This window comes from Chanos chanos, chromosome 5 (assembly GCF_902362185.1).
Source record: "Chanos chanos chromosome 5, fChaCha1.1, whole genome shotgun sequence".
In the NCBI taxonomy this organism is placed as follows: Eukaryota; Metazoa; Chordata; class Actinopteri; order Gonorynchiformes; family Chanidae; genus Chanos; species Chanos chanos.
Window position 1 is genome coordinate 24,226,673 of NC_044499.1, and position 20,701 is coordinate 24,247,373.

General features: G+C 40.9%; 3 protein-coding genes across 3 annotated transcripts; all 3 read right to left on the bottom strand.

The window, feature by feature from the left end:
- Window positions 1-163: 163 nt before the first annotated feature.
- Window positions 164-2,824, bottom strand: zp3b (zona pellucida glycoprotein 3b). Its single transcript, XM_030774811.1, has 8 exons — window positions 2,417-2,824; window positions 2,146-2,261; window positions 1,929-2,032; window positions 1,504-1,681; window positions 1,301-1,418; window positions 1,136-1,221; window positions 783-961; window positions 164-375 (listed from the first exon to the last, which is right to left on the bottom strand). Exons 1-8 carry the CDS (start codon window positions 2,822-2,824, stop codon window positions 164-166), a joined length of 1,401 nt encoding a protein of 466 aa, XP_030630671.1.
- A 1,102-nt stretch (window positions 2,825-3,926) lies between these two features.
- LOC115812328 (interleukin-12 subunit alpha) lies at window positions 3,927-8,045 on the bottom strand. The gene is made up of 5 exons (XM_030774812.1): window positions 8,026-8,045; window positions 5,650-5,770; window positions 5,436-5,535; window positions 4,802-4,941; window positions 3,927-4,058 (listed from the first exon to the last, which is right to left on the bottom strand). The coding sequence occupies exons 1-5, from the start codon at window positions 8,043-8,045 to the stop codon at window positions 3,927-3,929; spliced, it is 513 nt and encodes a 170-aa protein (XP_030630672.1).
- A 1,214-nt stretch (window positions 8,046-9,259) lies between these two features.
- On the bottom strand, window positions 9,260-16,459 carry LOC115813215 (schwannomin-interacting protein 1-like). The gene is made up of 7 exons (XM_030775830.1): window positions 16,430-16,459; window positions 14,360-14,478; window positions 12,078-12,195; window positions 11,592-11,795; window positions 10,141-10,264; window positions 9,663-9,756; window positions 9,260-9,311 (listed from the first exon to the last, which is right to left on the bottom strand). The coding sequence occupies exons 1-7, from the start codon at window positions 16,457-16,459 to the stop codon at window positions 9,260-9,262; spliced, it is 741 nt and encodes a 246-aa protein (XP_030631690.1).
- Between the last annotated feature and the right edge of the window lie 4,242 nt (window positions 16,460-20,701).

The window sequence follows — 20,701 nt, forward strand, 5'->3', positions numbered from 1 at the left end:
TTAATCCACATTTCTGTATGTTGAGTACATTTCCTGAATATTTTCTCTGAAAAAGAAGGGTACAAATCATTGCCGGGAGGGGGGGGGGGGGGGGGGGGGGGTGATCCTCCAACCTAAGGTATAGTCATATTTCAGACAGAGGTTGATCAATTCCATCACCCTTTCAGGTGGCAGAAGAGTTTTTGGTGGATTTATTGATGAAGCCTGTTTCCTCCATCAGGGTTAGGGTTCCACCTTTAGCAGTGGTCTTAAGCTCCAAAACATCAGCAGCGGTGGTGGTTCCTGTTCCACTGAGGGACATATCCCCAAGTTCCTCAATTATTGCACTGACGGGAATGGCTACATTAGTTGGAGCTACAGTTTTGGGGGTAACCCCTTGAGGGGGGGACAAAATAAGGGGCCCCAAGAAAGTAGTTTTTCCCCATGCTGTAAAGAGCGAAAGAAAAGACAAAAAGGTGGTAGATCATTCAATAGCTCGTGTTTACACCTTGTTTGGTCCAAAATAGCCTGACTAAAACAATCGGTCATTGATATTCGTATATCATCTCTTGCCATTCAGTAGCACTTGACCACCTTGCTCTATCCTAACTAATACGTTAGCTCAAAACTGGCAATGGCTACAGAACTCAGGTGTTCAGACGTTCACACGCTTAATCGATTAGGTGTTTGGGAGAAACCTCTACCTTTTTTTGCGTCTGCTCCCCTCTTTGACAGACCACTGTAATCAGCCTGGGCAGGTAGCTCATTCAGCTGGTTTTCATAAAGCTGTCTGAAAGACTGACCGGGTCTAACACGAAAGAAGCTGGCAGATTCATGCTTTTTAGTGCTTCTTGTCTGTGGAGGCCTTGTGGTCGTTGTCGTCGACACAACACGAGGCAGCCTAGTAGATTTTGGCATGGAAGCCCTAATGGCTTTGTCGCAGCTGCGGCAAACCTGATCATTACCATCCACAGACCTCCACCTGAAGGAGAAGAAACATGAAGTTGTGTACAACAGCATTCCCAAGTGACACACCAAAGTCAACAAAGACAAGCAGATATCTCTCCTTTGCTCACCATAAATATATTTGCAGTCATATAAAAGCACAAAGTTCACTAACAGCAGAACAGATTTATGACTTGACACCATTAGTTACATTTTGTCCACAGACGCACAAGCGCGGTTCTGGGAGTCAACCACCTGGTTTGCAGGGACTGCCTTGAGATGACAAACAATGTAGATCTGTGGGCAGGAATGGATGAGTTACTCAGATATGAATGAGAGAAGCATTGCTATGTGATTATGCGAAAAAGTTACACACCAAATTACCAGTGCCCTGATAAAAGTGGAAGGCATCAAGTGCTATCTGCAGTTTGTCATCTTGAACTCTGGGTAAGAACCTGGAGTCCGAACCAGTAAGCACACTGTCAGCAAGACATCTGAAAATAAAAAGACAGAGAAAACGAACTTTAAGGAGACAGGTTGAGCTAATGGAATGAAAAGTAACAAGTCAGTTGATCTCACCCGTAGTGCTCTATAAAGGAATATTTGACATCTCCATTCGGGTCAGGAGTTGGTGTGGCCACGCAGCTGTCCACAAACAGTCGGAGGGGCCCATGGCGGGCCACAGTAACTGATGCCTCCAAGTGAATGGCATCACCAAGGAAAAAGATGTTTGAGCCCCTCTCATGTGTCCAGTCATCTACAGAGAAACATATATACACATTTTTATTCATATAAATAAAGAGATATTGAACCTCTGGCTCAGCAGCTGTGATGCACGCACATGACACATTCCATGGTTTGGATAACAATAACTATAATGAGTCTAAGCTTCAGGTTAGAGGGTGTTTATAGGTATATATTGCAGAGGTTTTAAGAAAAGTAAAAGGAACCATTATAAGAGCCACTGGCAACCAAGAGGAAGGGGCGGAACCTCTACAGCGTACCAGACATTATCTTGAGGTGGAATTCCAAAATGTCATTGGCAGTAACAGTGGAGGCAAAGGGGATCCATGTGGGTACAACAGCAACGCTATCCAGAGCATATCTCCTGCATCATTTAAATGGCATTAATCATTCTCAGGCATTCAAATATATAATTCAAATGATACTGATCAGAGGGGAGTGTGAGTACAATTAAAATATTGCTTATTAAAAAGTCACCTTCGATAATGACACTCTATGGGTATCACCACACCCTCCAGAAGGATGACTCCATCTGGAGACGGGTTAGGGGAATAGACAAGCTGGTTGGCATAAACTACTGCATCCTCTGTGAGCTGAAATGGTATGCACAAGTTTGAAACCAATCAAGGCATGAAACAAACATTTCTGTTGTTTCCATTATGAAAACGTACAGCTGCAAAATGTTGTCTATCAAAATGGATAATCATCCATTCTGTTGGCTAAAGAACTGGACACATAACTAACTTACATAGAGCTGGGTTCCACAATCATTAAGCTCTGCGTAAACTGTGTACTCAGACTCTCCAGTCGACACAGCTCCACACACATATTGGGACTTCCCTTCATGCCCTGAGGACGCACCCAACCACAGATCCTCAGGTTCCACGAGGATACCGGTCTCAAATAAATCTGCTTTCACCACTACCTCTATGGCACGTTCATTGCAGGTAACTAAGACTGTCTTTGGATGTGGGCGCCGAGTGGGTCCAGTAGCCAGCTTAGCCGAATTTTGCTGATTTACGTAAACTTGCCGCTGATTTAAAACTGCCTGGCTTTTAACATCCTTCTGAGAATAACTGGAGGGATAGCGTTCGGCAAGGATCAGCAATGTTAATAAAACAGCAACGAATTTCGGGTGCTTTCGACAGTGTTCCATCACTAAACTAGGCAACAGCGCTCATCTACAGGTAAACTGTTGCAGCTGCACCCTCCGGAACTATCAGATGTAACTAGCTGGCAATTTAAACGCCCACGTTCGTCGAATCGCGATACACTAGCTGTCAACCAATCAGATACGTCAAATTAACATCTCACACCCGGCACTTATTTCTAATCGATAATGACATAACGATTGAAACAATGAAAGCGTCGATACCTCTGTAAATCTGTTTGTGTTAAATTTATGCCATCATGGCAGATTTGCTTGAAATTAATGAGAAAACGCATGAGAAATTTTCTTGAAAGTAATTCTCACTTAGCTAAATCAAGTTTCATCGCAAGTGTTGAACCTGTCATAGTTTTCCAAGCACATCACTCATTACTTTAGTCAAACGGTTTAATATTAAGTTGGGGGTCATTATTTAACTGTATCAAAATAACAGAGACGGTTGAGTTATATTTTGTGGGATAAAGACAGATGGCTATTTTGTTGCCAAAAGATTCACCTCCTAAGCCTGCGCACGTTTGTGTTGTCCTTGCTCGAGAGAAATGACGCAACCCAATTCAGTTCTGCAGTGATAGTCTGGTATCTTTATTTTCAATAAGTTACTTGAAAATATTTTTATAAATACCGAAATAAGTAACTCCAAGAAAAGTAATTATAACATAAATATGACTTCATAAATAACATTTCTAACGTGTCACAACATTAAGATGCCCTCTGTGTTATGCAAAACAGGCATAAAACACACAAATAAATAATTTTTAAATATCATTAAATAGAGCACAAATCTAACAACAGTGGCTTATAGTTTATGTATTGGTGTTGCATAAATTAAGTCTTTCAAAGTGGCATGTTTCCATCCAGCCTGTGCAAGGCTAATTTGTGTAGTTTTGTGAATCCCTACGTAGATTTTACTGTAATAAGTAGCAAGTATTCTTCAATATTAGGCTACCATAATCACACTCAGATAGTAGTGAACATTTCATTAAAAACTCTGTTTTTTCGGCTTGTTTGGTTGTTGTTTTGGTTGTTGCATTGCTTTTTTATGATCATGGATCCTCAGGACTTGTGATGATTCTTCTAACTGTTGTAGTGTTTACTCATCTAAGTCTTCGGTCCAGATGTAATTTATGATCCTGTTGATGGTGATGGCACGAACACGGAACCCCTTCAGTACTTTACACAGCCTCAGTCTTTCATCAAAAGTGTTTTCATGAACTTGAACAACCTGGGGAAAAAAGATCACTCTTACTGGCAAATTCAGGAACGCTAGGTGTAGACTGCTCTCTCAGTCATAGTGTGTGTTCCTGTGGAGGATTTAGGCAAAGCTTGTTTACAGATATAGAAAAAAACTCACATGAACTTAGTTGTCAGTCTTGTTTTACTGACAGTGTCAGGGAGAACTTAGCCGTAATGGTTACCTCCCCCCCCCCAGTTTTTTTTTTTAAATAGAGAATTTGCTGTCCAAGACCAGTCCCCTCTCCAGGTGCGGTTCCTCTCATGGTTTCATCTGTTCTATCTCAGGGAGTTTTTCCCTCTCTACTACTGTCTTAGGCTTACTCATTGGGAGTTTTAGGTCTGCAGCTCTGTGAAGCTGTTTTGAGATAATTCCTCTGTCAAAAAATGTCAAAAATACTGTCCACATAAAACTGAAACTGACTCAGATTAAGGGAGAGCTCCTTACCTTAGGCCCCTTATCCTTTTGGAGATTTTTGGAGAAGCAGTTCTGATAAAAAAAAAAAAAAACGAAGAAATAAACAGGAACAGAGACAATAATCAGCATGGAGAGAACATACTAATTCACATTCATACATTTGAACATTTTTATTTCTCATTTATTTTCTTATTTAGGCCCAGATACAAACAACCTGTCACAATTCTTCCTATACAGAAAAACAGTAGACTGCAGTTTCCCACACGGAGGACCACTGTACAAATGATTCTTTCAACATTCATTGACTAAACACATACTTCCATGAAGACGTCAATACTCCTCACGGTGGGGCTGAGAATTATATCTGGGTCAGGGTGGGCCTGGATGGCAGCGCGGTAGTAGCGCAGGTCGTCCATGACGTTGCTTAGACAATTGTCCTGCGCAGAAATGAAAATGACTGATTGACCCGATGAAAAAAGACTGATCACGTGTCGAAATTGGACAAAAGATCACTATTCCATAAGGGAAAAAGGCCAAGAAGAAGAAATGAAAACATTCTTCTTGCCAGGGTTAATACCTGATCAAAATCGATGACACTGTTACCAGAGCATGTAGAGTACTGTTGTGGAGGAAAAAGAAAATTAACTCATAGCACTAAGAGCAATGGGAGACAAGTTTAAGTAGGATGTGACTGATATGACGCTAAAGGGCATCGGGCTAAAGGACATCAGATAGACTACTCAGTTTTGCAAATGTCGCTGTACAATATTGAAAAAAAAAATTCAGAGAAGTTGCAGATAAACACCCAAACTGACTAATTTAACTGATTCAACATTGTGTTATTTTTTAGCCGTTAATTTTACTCATTTTTATGTATCTGAGTATAAAAAGGTCTATGAACCCCTAAAGTTTTAACAATGCTCGCCAAAATTATTCAGCGCAGCAGTTTACAAAATGCCCTTACCTTCGGTGCGCAAGCAGAGACCGTTTTCGTCCTGTGGTAAATTTCCATGCTCTGTTCTGTGCAGTTTATTCCTTTGAATAAGCGATCCTAAACGAGGACAACAACACAGGCACTTTGTCAACACTTTTACAGCACTGAGGTATGTTTCAAACTTTTTTCAGGAGAAACAAACCCTTACGTCTGACTGTTCCTGTCACTTACAATTTCCAGCGCCTCCGTTACATTCTGAAGAAGCGAACGCGCAAAGGCTATGCACTGCGCGGAATTCGGAGGCGCCACTGCGTTTCGAGCTCCTACAGGACTGCAGAAACTCACATGCCAACTACAGGCGAAGAGTGTGAAAAAAAACACTCTCAAAGTTACCGCTGAAAGGAAAAACAACAACAACAAAAAACAAGTTCAGCGGGATTTGTTATTTTTACTCAGCGGTCCTTTTGTGTAGGCCCATACAATACCATGGCCTGTAGCTGATATAGTGTTATAAAAACTTGAAAAGAAAAATGCTCCGCAGTTAATTCGAAAATGAGTAGATCTGGCCGCTTGTTCAGTAAATACAGTAGAAACCAACACAAGACAATACAGGAAATACTCACACTGACAGACTCTTTTCAGCATGATTACAATCGCAGGTCTTTAGCTTGCTTTGTGAACTCTGCCACCTCCGGTTCTGTACGTATTTATACTGTGTAGAAATACTGGACAGGGATTTTCCTTAGGTCCAATATTATAATGTATGAATTGAAAGTAAACATTGTGAGTGTGTCACTCTTGTAATTTCCTAGATGTTAAAGATATTGTTATTAGAGTTTAGCTCCTTAATGATACTGGAATTAACGCTCCACTGTTTCGATCTGCCTAATCAGATTTCACACTTCTACTCCGTGAGGCTTTTGTTGGTATAGAGAACCTTTGTGGTTTAGTTCTTAATATGGTTTATGAATGTTCCGTGTTTCACTTACACACGTCGTCTTTCGTTAGAATTGTTACTAACATTAGGTTAAGCCATGGTTAACCCTCAGACTAATTATACCACTATCGATGAATGAACATTTTTTATTTCTTTTTATCAGTGTGCATGTGCAGAGAGACCGCCAAAAAAGACTGATAGAATGGCTTAGCCGAGCGTAGAAATTTTATCTCTATTCTTCATTGATATGATTGATATACACATTGAACGTCTGTTGAGACAAAACGTGGGGCTGAATTTTCTCTGAAAATGTAGATATTTAATTTTAATTTTTCTAGTTTTATACAATGTTTTATACCATCTTAAACCATGGATACACACACACGCACACACACACATATATACATATTCTGTACTCTGTACATATATATATATATATACACGTATATATTCATGTTTTGTATGTTATACATGGAACTGTTTGATGCCCCTTTTGTGTTTGGATGTTATTAATTATGTGGTATCCCATCATTTGGGGTCTACTTAATTGTAAACTGTTTCTGAGATTGAAAAAAATCTTTTCAGTGAAATGCTTTACAATTTAAAATGTGAAAAAAGTACCCATTTTCTTTACTCCTGTTCCAAGATTTCACATTTATGGGCTTGCTAATGCCTTTTAATTAACTGTTACAGCTGTGTAATTTTTTTAAAGTTAGCGGTTAATTTAAATAAATGAAATAATATTTTAAAGACAGGAAAACACAAGCTTTCCTAAGAAGCCTTCAGGAAATACCAAGAAAATTGAACAATGACGAAACAAAAGTAAAGGTACACAGGTAGGGAAAGGGCTTAAAGAAAAGAAATTTGGCCCACTTATGATTTTTTCTTTCGCTCTTAAAACATCTAATTTGAACTTTGTTTTTTTTTTTTTTTCTTATTTTCGGTAAAAGCTGATGTCATTCTTGTTTGTTGAAGGTTATGTCACAGACACACGACTCTGCGGTCCCTCTGCACTCTTTCTCTCTCCATAGCATCGCAGTGTAAACATTGTGGGCGTTTTTCACATCATCCAGCCACAAAGAGGAACCGGATAGGGGCTATTTTTTCCTTCCCTTATGGGCTTTTTAATAACCTCAGGAGCTGCATGACTCTGACTATGTGCTTATGACAACAGAAAGATGTGTTTTGGTATAATGGAGCAGTGGTTCTCAACTCCAGTTCTGAGGGCCCACTGTCCTGCATGTCTTTGTTTTAACTCTTCATTATCACAGTTAATTGAGCTAATCAAGGACTTGATGATTAACTGATCAGTGGAATCAGGTGTGTCAGACCTGAGCTCAGAGGAGTTAAAACAAAGACGTGCTGAACAGTGGGCCCCCAGGACTGGAGTTGAGAACCACTGTAATAGAGTGTTAAGTGCATTACAACTGTAAAGAAATGCCCTAAATCACGAAGGCTACATTACATTTTATAATGTTTTAAGACCACGTAAATTAACGAGAGACAGAAGAGAAATGAAATCTGCACTGAGTGTAGTACACACATGTGGTCACAAGTTTCTTTCTCGAATCAATCTATTCAATTCCTCAAAATCAATTTAGGAACTGAACAGGATTTATAGAAAACGATGGGGAATTTAACCTGAATGGGGTTCTGATCAGTCAAGTTACCCGGTCAGTTCAGAATTCATCTCATCCAAATTGTGTTTGGATGTGGCTTCTTCTCACCGAGATGTTCAACTTTTAACTCTTGATTCCAATAACTTTCATATATAAAGCACAACATTTGATTCATTCCTGCAACTGCTTATTTCACATAAAGCATTTATTTATTGATTCATATTTTTCTTTTCAGCTCACTAAAATGTACTCCAATAATCTGTGAAAAAAGAAAGGAAAAGAAAAAAAAGAGTGAAGTAAAATGCATTAAACCTAAAAAATGGAAATATGCTTCAGTAATCTGAATTAAAAAAAAAAAAGAAGTTAAAATCAGACAAATCAGACCACTGAAAAAAGCTGAAAAACTGTTTCATTTCTCAAACATTTGTCTTTTCCATCGTCTTTCACAATCAGACACTTGAATAGATTTTAGATATCAACAATTTTTTTTGTTATTGTGATTGTGCTGTGGAGTTCTACATAGAAGATTCGTATAGTTTCATAGATAGCCATTATACCTGCACAAGCTGAAGTAGAAACTTGTTTTAGATATGCTGTAAAAAAACAAAACAAAAAAAACCAAAACAAAACACATAATGTTGAGCAGATATAGAGATCAGCATAGATTTAGCACAAAGAGGCTGCTGACTGGTTCGTATATGTTAAACTGTATTGCACTGCATGTCCAAAAAACTGACATCACCTGTATAAAGAAATTATCCACCTTTACATTGCAAAGTGCCATTCCTGTGTTTAAACCAACAGGTCTTCAAGATGCTACTTTATATGTAAGCCTTTCGATCCTTTATAGAGCAGCTAGGCCCTCCTTACACACACTGAGCACATGCAGGTAAGCTTACAGTGTGGTCAACTGACAAACACCCACACATAGCTTTAAATGGCCAAAGATGCACAAAGCCACTAGAAGGGAGAGTTGGATCTCTTCACTCTTAATTCAGTTTGCTTTCAAAGATAAAATTCAGTTTCTTAATGATGGAGGGTCCATCGTACATTCTCTAGCTCCAGGAGCTGAATTTTCCATCCACCAACCCACCTCCACCTGACTGAATTAGAAATGAATCGACTCCAACTCTGAGATGAGTTAAAGAAATAAACTGTTTGTGACAAGACTGGCACACCATATTATAATCTAACACACTTCTCCTCTAAACATGGTTTTGCGTTCAGAGAAGGCCTCCAGGGAGGAGTTGGGTCTGGAGGTTTGTAGAGTGTTGTGAGTTCTCCTCTATTTGGAAATAGTTTTCTCGGACATGTGCCTCTGTTGGCTATGAGCATGCCTGTCAAAAAAAAAAGAAAAAGAAAAAAGAAAAAATTTAGCTGATTATTAGAGATCACAAGTGGCTATGTTTGTTGGGGACTGTCTATAAAACTTTCATGTCCCTTTTTTCTGATGAATCATGCTATTTGGGGGAAAAAGAAAAGCACTTTCGCAATATTATTTGTTTTGAGTCCCCTACTGAACGCCCTCTTTTATGGGAAAGATCAGTCAGCTGCAGGAAATGACAGAAAGTTAATCCTTACAGGTCAAAAAAGGATATTATGGCTTTAAAGAGGTGGAAGAAGAAGTAAGCAGTGCAGGCTTGTGTATGCTGAGGTGTAGGTTGGGAGGACAGAGGTAGAGGCCACACCTGGTCAGGTCCTCCACATCCACCAGCATAGCATCCTGCTCCATGTGAAGCTCATCTCTGAGGAGCAACAGCTGGACCAGCTCTTCATTCAAACCTGGATCATCATCATCATCATCATTATAATAATCATGAGTTATCCATAACAGAGTAGAGCTATAATCCTGAAAGACCTTTGTCTTTACCCTCTAATATTTTACAAAAGAAAGCTTGTGTGTGTATGCCTGTATGACTGTCCATGCCTTGTGTGCATGTGTGTGTGTGTGTGAGATTGTCTGTGTCTCTGTGTATGTTTCTGTGTGTTTGTGTTACTGTGTGTATGTGTGTGTCTGCGTGTATGTCTATGTGTGACAGTGTACATCCGTGTGTTTGTGTGTATGTGTGTGTGTGTTACCATGAGTCTGTGTGTGTGACTGTGCATACTCCTTGTGTGTGTGGCTGTGTATGTCTCTGTGTGACTGTGTGTATTTTGTGCACTCACTCTGTATCTGTGAGTGGAGGCTGTTGGTGATGACCTGGAGTTGACCCAGACTCATGTCTCTCATGTCCACTGGTCTCAGGCTCCGCTTCATCAGACACTCACTGATATGAGGCAGATGGGGCAACTGTACAGGGACAGATCCCTCATTTACTGTAACACTCACTGGAACTATAAATCCCTCCACAGAGTCAAGCTAACAATCAACACCTACACGGGATGAAGTGAACGAACTGGCAACGACCCACACGCAATGAGTATTAAGGTATAAAGGGCAATGAATATATACATGTAGCTACAGGCATTTTTATTTCCCTCAGGTGCCTCTTAGAAAGGTTGTGCAACTTGTCTGAAGATCAGACAGAGTTTAGAGAATGTTCGGTATGGCATGAGTAAAGGGTAAAAGTTGAAGGGTAGATCTTTATCACAGTGTTGCTAACAGTGATTCTTTGGCTGTAAGAGCAGTGTTTTGCCATCTCATACCCCACCAGCTTTGCACGTCTTTGAACTAAGTCATTCAACTCTGACACCCAAGATTCAATCATCCACTCAATAATTAAGGCGCTGTGGAAAGGACTCATAGACAGAGCCACAAAGTACTAATATCCAGCTCTTAGCCACATATGCTATGACAAGATGTTTTATCACTGGCGTAAAAAAGGTCATTTCAGAGGAATACAAGAAACAGAAAAGTCAATATACAATGATAAAGCCTTTTATGATCAGGGGATTTCTGCACTGAAAGACATTTGTTGTACGAGGTGTAAGAAACCACCCTTTCTTCTTCAGTGCACTTCATGAGCGATGACTGCTTCTCTTTTTTTAGTGGTGAGTAAGGGGAGAGCTAATCATAGATGAACCTCTGAATCTGGCAGCTTCAGCACTGAGCTATAACTCAGCATCTTCACACTCAGCTGTCTGGGAAAGTTGAAATATGACATAACATTTTTTAGAGGGGCTTTTCCATTGGTCGGGATGGTGGTAATGTGGTACCGGGGGGAGGGTCTGTTCATTTGAGAATTCTCTCCCGAACATTCCCGGGAACACCATTCTGTATGTGCCGTGTTTTGTGTGAGATGCAAGTCTACTCCAAAGCCAGAGTATTGAGGCAGAGCATAGAGAAATGGTTATTTAAACCAAGATATTTTCACATTATTACTGCCATTGCTCTTTAATACTACAAAGGCTGTATTTGACCTGAATAATCACTGACTGTGAGAAGCTCTGCTCGAAACAAACTGATCTTTCTGACCTATTTTTCCCCATGTATTTTTCTCTGCTGGTTCTCACCAGTGCCCTGAGAGTTGAGTCCATTATGTTTTAGAGGATCTGATGTCAGATTCTACTTATGGCTCAAATCTAGTGAACGTGCGTTGTCCACCCTTGAACTAAATGAAAGAACAAATTGTGTGCATCTGTATGTATGTGTGTGTGAGTTTGTGTTTTAAACTGACCAGGTCGGCCACGGGGGACCTGCGGTGGAGTTGAATCTGTCTCTCCACCTCCACTTGCATACGGGCCATGGGCCGGGCCAACGCCAGCGCAATGCGGGCCTCCTCCTGCAGCCTCCTCTGCAGCCGCCAGAACTCCGAGTCTTCCAGCGGGTCTGAGTCCTCCTCCCCAGTGTCCCGGTCTGACAGAGACGAGCTCTGTTTACTCTGAAGCCAGAGCACAGAGACACAAACACTGACCCACTGGTACAGCTCTGGATACACTATGTGGGATTAGTGTGTATGTGCATACATACACATGCACGTACGCACGCACACATGCACACACATACACACACGGGCACGCATGGACACACACACATAGACACACACACACATTAACACACACACACACATACACACACACACGCACACCCGCGCGTGCACACACACACACACAGATACACAGACACACACACGCACACAGAAGACTGTGTCTGTGCAGCGTACCATGGGAGACAGCGGCGTGTCCAGGCTGGTCTCTGTTCTGCTGTCCTCTGCATCACTGTCCTTGTCACTGCTACTGTCATTTACAAAGCACATCTGCAGATTCACCCCATTCTGGAGTCTATCTTACACACAAGCACCCACACAAGCGCACACACACACACACACACACACACACAGAGAGGCAGGGGCGCACGTGCATACACACACCCACACCACACCACACAAGGCAAAAAGAACAGCGAGGGTGACAGGAAGAAGGAGAAAAAGTGGGAAAGAAGGAGAGAGAGATGGATGAGAAAAAACAGAATCCTCTCTCTTGTTTATTTATTTATTTTTTTATCAGATTCTATTCCTGTGTGTTTGTTGCATCATGATTATTCATTATGCATCTGCATGATTTGATTTACATACTCTACATGACTAACAGAGAAAGTCCGCGATACAGCAGTAGTTACAGTACACTCATGACTTCTCTTTAACAGTGATGTAATGTGGGTGGCTTTTATTAGGTGAAGTGGAGAGTTGCTATTTCTTTCTGAAACTGTGAACTTGTGAATGACTACACAAAAAAAACTAAAAAAAAACACAAGCCTACATGAAACCCCATAAACTTGCCTCAGCTAATGGCCCGTCAAGTACACTCCCAGTACCTGCTCCAGGAGGAATTTCCAACCTCAAAAAAATATGATATTACAGCAAAATAACATGTCAAGAATGCATGTGTGTGTGTGTGTGTGAGTGAGAGAGAGAGAGAGAAAGAGAGAGAGTGGGTGAGAAAGGGGGGGGCAAGAGAGAGAGAGAGATTCTATTCATAGTCCACAGTTAAACTTGTCTGTTCTGTGTTTGTCTCATTCATAACTCTGAGTCTGTTCTCCTAAAACAGATGTCCTTTCGCTTCACTAAAATTGACACATACAAGAATGTAATTACTGTCATCTCATACTCTCTCGTATCACCATCCTGAGTGAATATTCATAGTATTTCATGTGATACTCACCAACTGACTTTCTTTATTTGTAAGCATGTGATCCTCTGTCTAAAAAGAGTGAGAACAATGCACAATACAGTACGCAATGATTGTTTAGGCGTGTATTTTACGCTTATGTCCTCCTCTTTAGGATTGCATGTGTGTGTCCATTGGCCGCAGAATTATCTATCTGCAGACCCTGGCAGCTTTCACAAGATTATTTCATTTAAGCCCTGTCACATCTCATTCTTGGTGTCACCTACTCTCCTGGCCTTTGTTGAGAGCAACCACAATTGCATATGTGGGCACAGTGGAAAAGTATGAAACAAATGTGGGTATCCAAGGAATGGCCTGGGAAACACTGGCAAAGGCTAACATGTCATTACATGCCCATGATGCTGCTGGATTAGTCAGGGTCATTTGTGTGAGCTGGAATGTTTACAGGGACGACGCCATTACAGGAACGATCACTCTTTCTCTGAAAGCCTCCTACCCCTGCTCCTCCTCTCTCTTTCTCCCTGTCTGGGAATTCCTGTTTTCAAAAACAGACACGACAGACCGTGTGTGCTTGAGAAAGTACCACATAGTTATCCTGTTACTGCCCTCTGCTGGACAATAAGGTAAACTGCCTAATTCACTGCTAAAGTGTGCACAGTTTTCCCCTGGTGACAGTAACTATTAAAACGCATGACACAGCATGTGGAATAAAACTTAACCTGATGTCTAAGCCTAGTTGTTTGTTATGTACATCATCCATCTCTGTAAAACCCTGAAAGATATGGCTCTAATTCAAGATTATTTGTGCTTGGCTTTTTCTCATAAAGCTGTTGATTGAAATTAGTCAAAATAGGCTCATTTGTGGCTCCATGTCTAAATATGAAAGTGATCACACTTCTCCAGCAGACTTTCAAAGTTTCAAAACATTCAAAGGAGTGCCCTCTTGAAATTCCGTATTGCATCACCAATTATCACTTTCTGGTCTGGGCTTGTTTCTCTTCCCTTTTATTGCTTCATTACTCATTGGCATTAGCCACTGCTATAATGTAGAGTCACCTTCAGCCATTCACAGAACTCTGCATGCCTGCTGAACACAGGCGCTACAGAAACTTATTCACCACGCACAAGCAGAGCACATTAATCAGTCAATGTCAACCTATGTGCAAAGATGCAAGTGCAATAAGCATAAGCACACACACACACACACACACACACACACACACACACACACACACACACACACACCACATACACACACCACATACACACACCACATACACACACACTCACTCACTCACTCACTCACTCACTCACTCACTGGGATGTAAGACAGCCTTTGCCACTCTTGCTGCAGCCTGTGTAGATAAGAGGTCCGTCGTCATAGAAACTGCCAAGGGCTAGCTTCTGTCTGATGGACTCCCTCTCATTCCTCTGTGCCTTTGGAAGGGAAAGAGAAAAAACATCCATTTTAATAATTCATGTGTGGATACTACTGTGACTAAATACCAAATCCAGCGGTCCTTTCTCAACTCATATATTGTATGTTACAGTCTATACACAAGTTAAGAAAGGGTTTTTACGTGGAATATCAAACATAGCTTATGGTAGCATCAATGCTATAGATTGCATAGATTAGGAAGACTACATCGTGAATCCCAGATCTCTCTGTGATCACTAAAGCCCACAGTTTGTTGTTGAGATCACTGTACAGTGGTTGTGTGTCTGGTGATGGAAAGAGGATAATTTTGGACAGAGGAATGTGAGAGAGATGCAGGGATTCAGACACACAGATTTTGGTCTTTCTTTCTGCTGGAGGATAGAATCCAGCATGTACTCAGCTGGCCGTGAAGAAAGAAGAAATAAAGAAAAAAAAAAACAGTACATGCCTGCAGCAGTGCATGTGCATCTGAAGCACGTGAGCACTGTACACACACACACATAAACAATGACATTACCAGATATATAAACTATCATAGATGACAGGACAACCAACAGATTGGTTGTCAAGTGTGTTTTTTGCCAGGAAAACAAGGAACAAGAATTAGAATAAGAACAAGAATGACAATTTAGTGATACACACATATTAAAGCACCACAAATGTAAAAGAACAGACATCTGTGAATGCCAAACTCTTCAGTGACTGATTAATTTTGTTACCATCACCTTCTTTATTTCACTGTCGTCAACCTTCATGCTACCATGGCAACATAACACATCTCAGAGACAAGACAGTGACTATATAATTTGAGGAGAACATTGTAAAAGAGCAATGCCATCCATTCTGAAGTCATTTGGGATCAGGTGGCACATAGGAATAAGGCAATCACAATATAATCTACACCTAATGAATGCTTCCGTATTTTAATAATAACTTAAAGGTTGTCCAACCAGATATCAGGATACAATCCTTCCCTTATACAGTGAAACAAATTAAAAGTAGCTCAAATTAGGTTTTACTAAAAAAAAAAAAAAAAAAGCTTTGTAGTATGACTTTTGGTAGGATGGGTAAGGATGGGTTGAGTAAACTTCCTCCTCTTGTAAGCGAGGTGAACATTAGTAAAATAATGTATTGAAAAAAATACTTTTCTTCCATCACTGGAACATGTTAACACTTTTAAGCTTTGATTAAAAGTGTTGTTCTCAACAGTCAATTGAGTTTAATTACTGCAAGATGTCTGTCACATGACCACAATTTTGATCAAACTGGGGTGTTAATGCTTTTATATTACCATTACTTTCCCTCTCCATCATGTGTTGTTCTCACTCTAAGCCGTATTTTGCTTTGTGTTCCTTCCCATCTCTGTACAGAAGATTTACCCCCGTGCCCAACTACTTTTTCAAATGTCTGATTCTCGGTGGGTTTCCATCTTTAATCCTTCTCCTCTGTGTTATTTTTGTCTCTCTGCTAGAATATCAGCTGCCCATCATGATCAAATGCTCTGTGACGCATCTCTGAGTCAACTTGTGACGTAACAGCATCGGACAGAGGAAGAGGGAGTTCCATGGAGCAGTCTAGAACAGCAATGACGACCAGAAACCCTCCCTCTCCCATCCATGTTTCACTACAGGAGGACAAGGTAGTGTACTGCAGCCATACCAACCCACCCTGACAGAAATAAAGTAATACACACCCACACACAAACACCTTTGTATGCGCACTCTCAACAAAACAGGATTTTACCTAAACATCTGTAAAAAACAATGAATAGTGGGACAAGAATGAAGAAATCCTCCATAACCTCAGTAACACAAATTAAAAGGCACAGACATCAAATAAAAAAATACATGGAGTATACTCCTATTCTCTTTTAACAAGCACATTCAGAATTTTTATGTACTGTGACATGAGTATGTATACACAGACAATCATATATAACGCCCACTTTACCTGGTAAACACACTTCTCCTGGTGCACCATTCTTCAGAGCATAATATGGAACAGCAGCTGCAGCAGAAGCCCAGCCCTACCTTCCACTGCAGTGTCTGAGCACCCCAGAGACGAAATGTTCTACTGCATCTACGCACAGATAGAGAGGAGGAGAGGGGATGGCTGGGGGAGGGAGAGAGAGAGAGAGAGAGAGAGAGAGAGAGAGACAGACAGAGAGGATGGAGGGGGGGACTGCACATGCGCTTAATTGCTGAATACAATAGGTGCGTGTGAAAGTGCTGCTGCTACCATCAGTCAGATCTCTATCACTGCTTCTGCTATGCGATCATTTTGCTATGTGATATCTCCACTGCCTTGCTCCTCTTGTCTCTTGTATGTTTTGCCTCCTCTCGGGTTAGTAGTCACTCTAGGCACATATCCAGACGTGGCATAAAATGCACAGTTGCAAAATCTGTTTTCTGAATTTTTGAGTTAGGAGTTGGTAAGTTAAGCCTAACACTGATCCTAACCCTAATTTTAAAATAAATCTTGGATGTGGCTTTGTGTGGCCCCAAAGAACTGGTCTGAAGCTGCAAGGAAGTTCTAGCTTCTCCCAGCTGACCGTTGTTCAGAAAGTAGAATAGGGTAATGGTGAGAAGAGAGAAAGCAGGATAAGAGTATAACCACAGGGAGAATACAGATAGACAAGGATTATCTGAACTGAAGATGTCATCTTGGAAAGATCAGGTGTTTCTCAGTCATCATGCATCAGTTTTAAACCTCAGTGATCTTCAGACAGCAACTAATTCTCACAGCACTACCTGCATTGAATACATTTTAGTTTTCACCCTAACCATGATATAGATGGTTCCAGTTAGGGTGGTAAATGATTAAAGAGTCAGTAGTAATATTTAATATTTTCTCTACTTGTCCAATTTGACCAGAGCAAAGTGCTTGTAAACTGGATTGAACCAGTCATACAAAACTGGGGATCATTTGACCAAGAGCAGCCAGACAAAAACCAGAAGTTTAAATTCAAACATATTGGACTATCAAATCATTTTCATATACAGTAGCTAATAATAACAATGGCAACTGGGGTTAGGGTTCAACTTGCGCTATTAGTAGTGGTGATTAGCCCCAGTGATCAATGCGCGGCCATAAAGATGAATCATGACACTGACACCCAGTGGTGACACTCATGCTAAGACATGGGGTGGTCTACTTAAACAGCCCACACTGCCGCTATGCTTATTAACCAACATGAACAATTTGGTCGAAGAAGAAGAAGAAAAAAAGGCTACATTCATTACAGTAGAAACACATCAGAAATCCTTCTCTCCCCACATATGCAGTCGTGAGCTGTCTGTTTGGTTGGGCTGGACCCGAATATTCGACTATTTGGTCGCTGGGTAGGTATTGGGTTTTCAGTTTTGGGATTCAGATATTTGGGGGTGGGGTCGTTTATTGACAGTCTAATAGCAGGCTATCAATAAAGGCGAACTGCAAAATACATTTTGTCGGCACATTCTTGTAGGCCTACTATATTTATACTTGATTGATGTTATACTGCTTAACCAGCAACATAACACACACGGTGACCAGACGTCCCGGTTTGTTGGGGATTGTCCCCGTTTCAAGCTGGGTATCCAGAGTCCCTACAAATATCTGTATAACACTAAAATGTCTCGGTTTTCAACATTCACTACCAAATTGTCCTGGTTTTCACCACAATTAAAACAATAATAATGATAATAATAATAATAATAATAATAATAATAATAAACAACTTCTCATCGCTTACATATACATTTATCATGTTCGGTGCCACTCGTTATTACCTTACCCAATCAAAAAACACAAACAATGCACCACACCACGCATCTGAATTCAACGCTGATTTATCTGTGTGTCAATGTGTTGTTGTCAAGGGTGTTGTTAACACGATTGTGGCTCTGTCTGACCGAATCTGTCAGTACACTAACAGTTAGCATCATGTTGAACGGTGTTCAAAGTGGAAGGCAAAGTAAGAATTTCATTGTACGGGAAAACTTGTTTTAACTGCACATATGACAATAAATGCTTTGACTTTGACTTTTGAGTTGAGGTAATCAGTCACTTCAATCAATTAACAACAGTATGGTCCAAAAGCTTAAGAGCTTAACAAAAATGAAGTGGTGTATTAAACTTTACCAAGTGAAGCAAACCATTTTGCTATTAGTGTTTGAGAACCGTCTTTCTGTCATCACCCAGATGACAGCTACAGTGCCACACTAGTTCCAATGAATGAAATTCAAAGATCTGAGTCAGTAAAAAGATCCGAACTTCCCATCACTACTGCAGGGGGGTATTCCAGAAAGCGGGCTTTGTGAAAAAACACAGAGTTAGTTAACTCGGAGCAAGTAGTAAACCTCCTAATAGAAGAGCCCTATGGCATCATTCTCCCAGCAAAACAAAGCCACGGGGCTCTTCTGTTAGGAAGTTTACTACTTGCTCCGAGTTAACTAACTCTGTCCCGCTCTCTGGAATACCCTGTAGCTGCCTGATTTTCCCTGGAAGTACAAAATTCCGGAAGTCTGGTCTGCAACACACATGCACAGTTGATTCTGAGCGCTGCCCGATTTTGCCAGAAAGACGAAAGTCTGGAAGTCCGGACTGCAATACTCATGCGCAGTATCCGAAGCGTGCACACACTATCGCTGTGTCCAAAATCGCTCCCTACTCACTACCCCCTACTCACTATATAGTGTTTGGTACATAAAACACTCGCTGGGGGATACAGGCAGACAGCTGTTGATACATTTCGGACACTATTTGGATGTTACACTGCAACATAATTATGCGCTGGATATTCGTATTGTTTTATCTCTGTCGCATAAACAAACACCAGAACATCTGCATCTAATTGGTCTGTGAAGACTTGCCTGATTTCACAAGACAGGCCGCAATGCATGATAGTCTTAGTCGATCGATGTAGGGTACATCGGTTGCACCCTACTTTTCACGATGCATTGTGGGATACTTTGAGTGAACTATATAGGGTATAACAATTCTCACTACACATTCGGACAGCACTACAAAATGGCGGACTCACTATATAGTGCCCTATATAGTGAGAGGTTTCAGACCCACGTATATGACATGTGCCAGCAATGCCAGATCTGTACTGCTCATGTGTAAACATTTTATGGCAAATAACATGTGTTTTCATTGAGATACAGGGTATTAGCCTATACTGAATGTCATTGAAGTACTTTTTTTGGCAAAGATTCTCTGTAGGCTTAACATTATCATTGCATAAAGTTTAGCATAGTTATGAAATATGTAATAAAATATTGTAAATTGGGCAGGGGACACAGAAATATGATGTAATGTCAAAAACTGCATGTAAATTGGGTGGTGTCAAACTATTCTTGCGTGTTGCAGACCAGACTTCCAGGCTTTTGTTCTTCCAGGGAAAATCGGGGAGCTACATACCGCCAGGAGCAAATGTTGGCCACGCACAATGGAAATGCTGACAAAAGATTACATTAATGCATGCATAAGCGCATACATGTTCGCATGTAGGAACGTGGCGTTCATGTTGCTTGGAAAATACACTGCCCGGCCCAAAAAAAAAAAAAAAAAGTCACCATTTGGATTTGAAGCCTGTGGAGGCAACATTATGATCTGGGGTTGCTTCAGGTCAGGGCTCAGCAACATTGCGTGGCAACAAGTCAGCAGAGTTCCTGAATGTACTGAACAACCAGGTTATCCCATCAATGGATTTTCTTTCTTTATCCCTGATGGCATAGGCATATCCCATGATGACAATGCCAAGATTTCAGGCTCAAATTGTGAAAGGGTGGTTGAGAGAGAATGAAGAATAATTTATCAAGTGAACTGCGAAGACAAAATACCATTCAGGATTGTTTATTGTGGCAATAACTGGGGACAGCTACTTTCTAAACAGTTGGGAACCAATACAAGTATTCAACACAATCTGGCATACCAGTGTCTTGGGGAGCATTATAGACCCTCATCCACTGAACGGCATTCTCTAAACTTGTCTTCATGCGTTGGGGAGTAGTCAGAAGTCATTCTTGGGGTCCTGCAAACACGACAATGTACTGGGACTCCTCTTGCTGAGTGTCAGATGGAGGCCCAAGATGACTGGGAAACTGGTGAAGTACTGCCTCTGGAGTTTCATATACAACCAAGCTAGAATCAAATGGTTCAAAATGGGAGAACTGCATATTAGGATTAACATGGTTTTGGATGTGTTGATTAGCTCCAGTGGACTGTGGTTTTCCG

Excerpts from the sequence above, each read along its gene's own strand:
- zp3b (XM_030774811.1), bottom strand. The coding sequence starts at position 2,824 with ATGGAACACTGTCGAAAGCACCCGAAATTCGTTGCTGTTTTATTAACA. Across the intron at positions 2,262-2,416 it reads ATTGTGGAACCCAGCTCTAT|CTCACAGAGGATGCAGTAGT; the intron begins GTAAGTTAGTTA and ends ATACCATTTCAG. Across the intron at positions 1,419-1,503 it reads TCCTTTATAGAGCACTACGG|ATGTCTTGCTGACAGTGTGC; the intron begins GTGAGATCAACT and ends TTTTATTTTCAG.
- LOC115812328 (XM_030774812.1), bottom strand. The coding sequence starts at position 8,045 with ATGAATTCTGAACTGACCGG. Across the intron at positions 4,942-5,435 it reads ACCGAAGGTAAGGGCATTTT|TCATTTTCATTTCTGCGCAG; the intron begins GTAAACTGCTGC and ends CGGGTCAATCAG. Across the intron at positions 4,059-4,801 it reads GTATTGACGTCTTCATGGAA|GTTGTTCAAGTTCATGAAAA; the intron begins GTATGTGTTTAG and ends TTTTTTCCCCAG.
- LOC115813215 (XM_030775830.1), bottom strand. The coding sequence starts at position 16,459 with ATGGTGCACCAGGAGAAGTGTGTTTACCAG. Across the intron at positions 14,479-16,429 it reads AGGAGAAGTGTGTTTACCAG|GCACAGAGGAATGAGAGGGA; the intron begins GTAAAGTGGGCG and ends TCCCTTCCAAAG. Across the intron at positions 9,312-9,662 it reads GATGTGGAGGACCTGACCAG|GCATGCTCATAGCCAACAGA; the intron begins GTGTGGCCTCTA and ends TTTTTTTGACAG.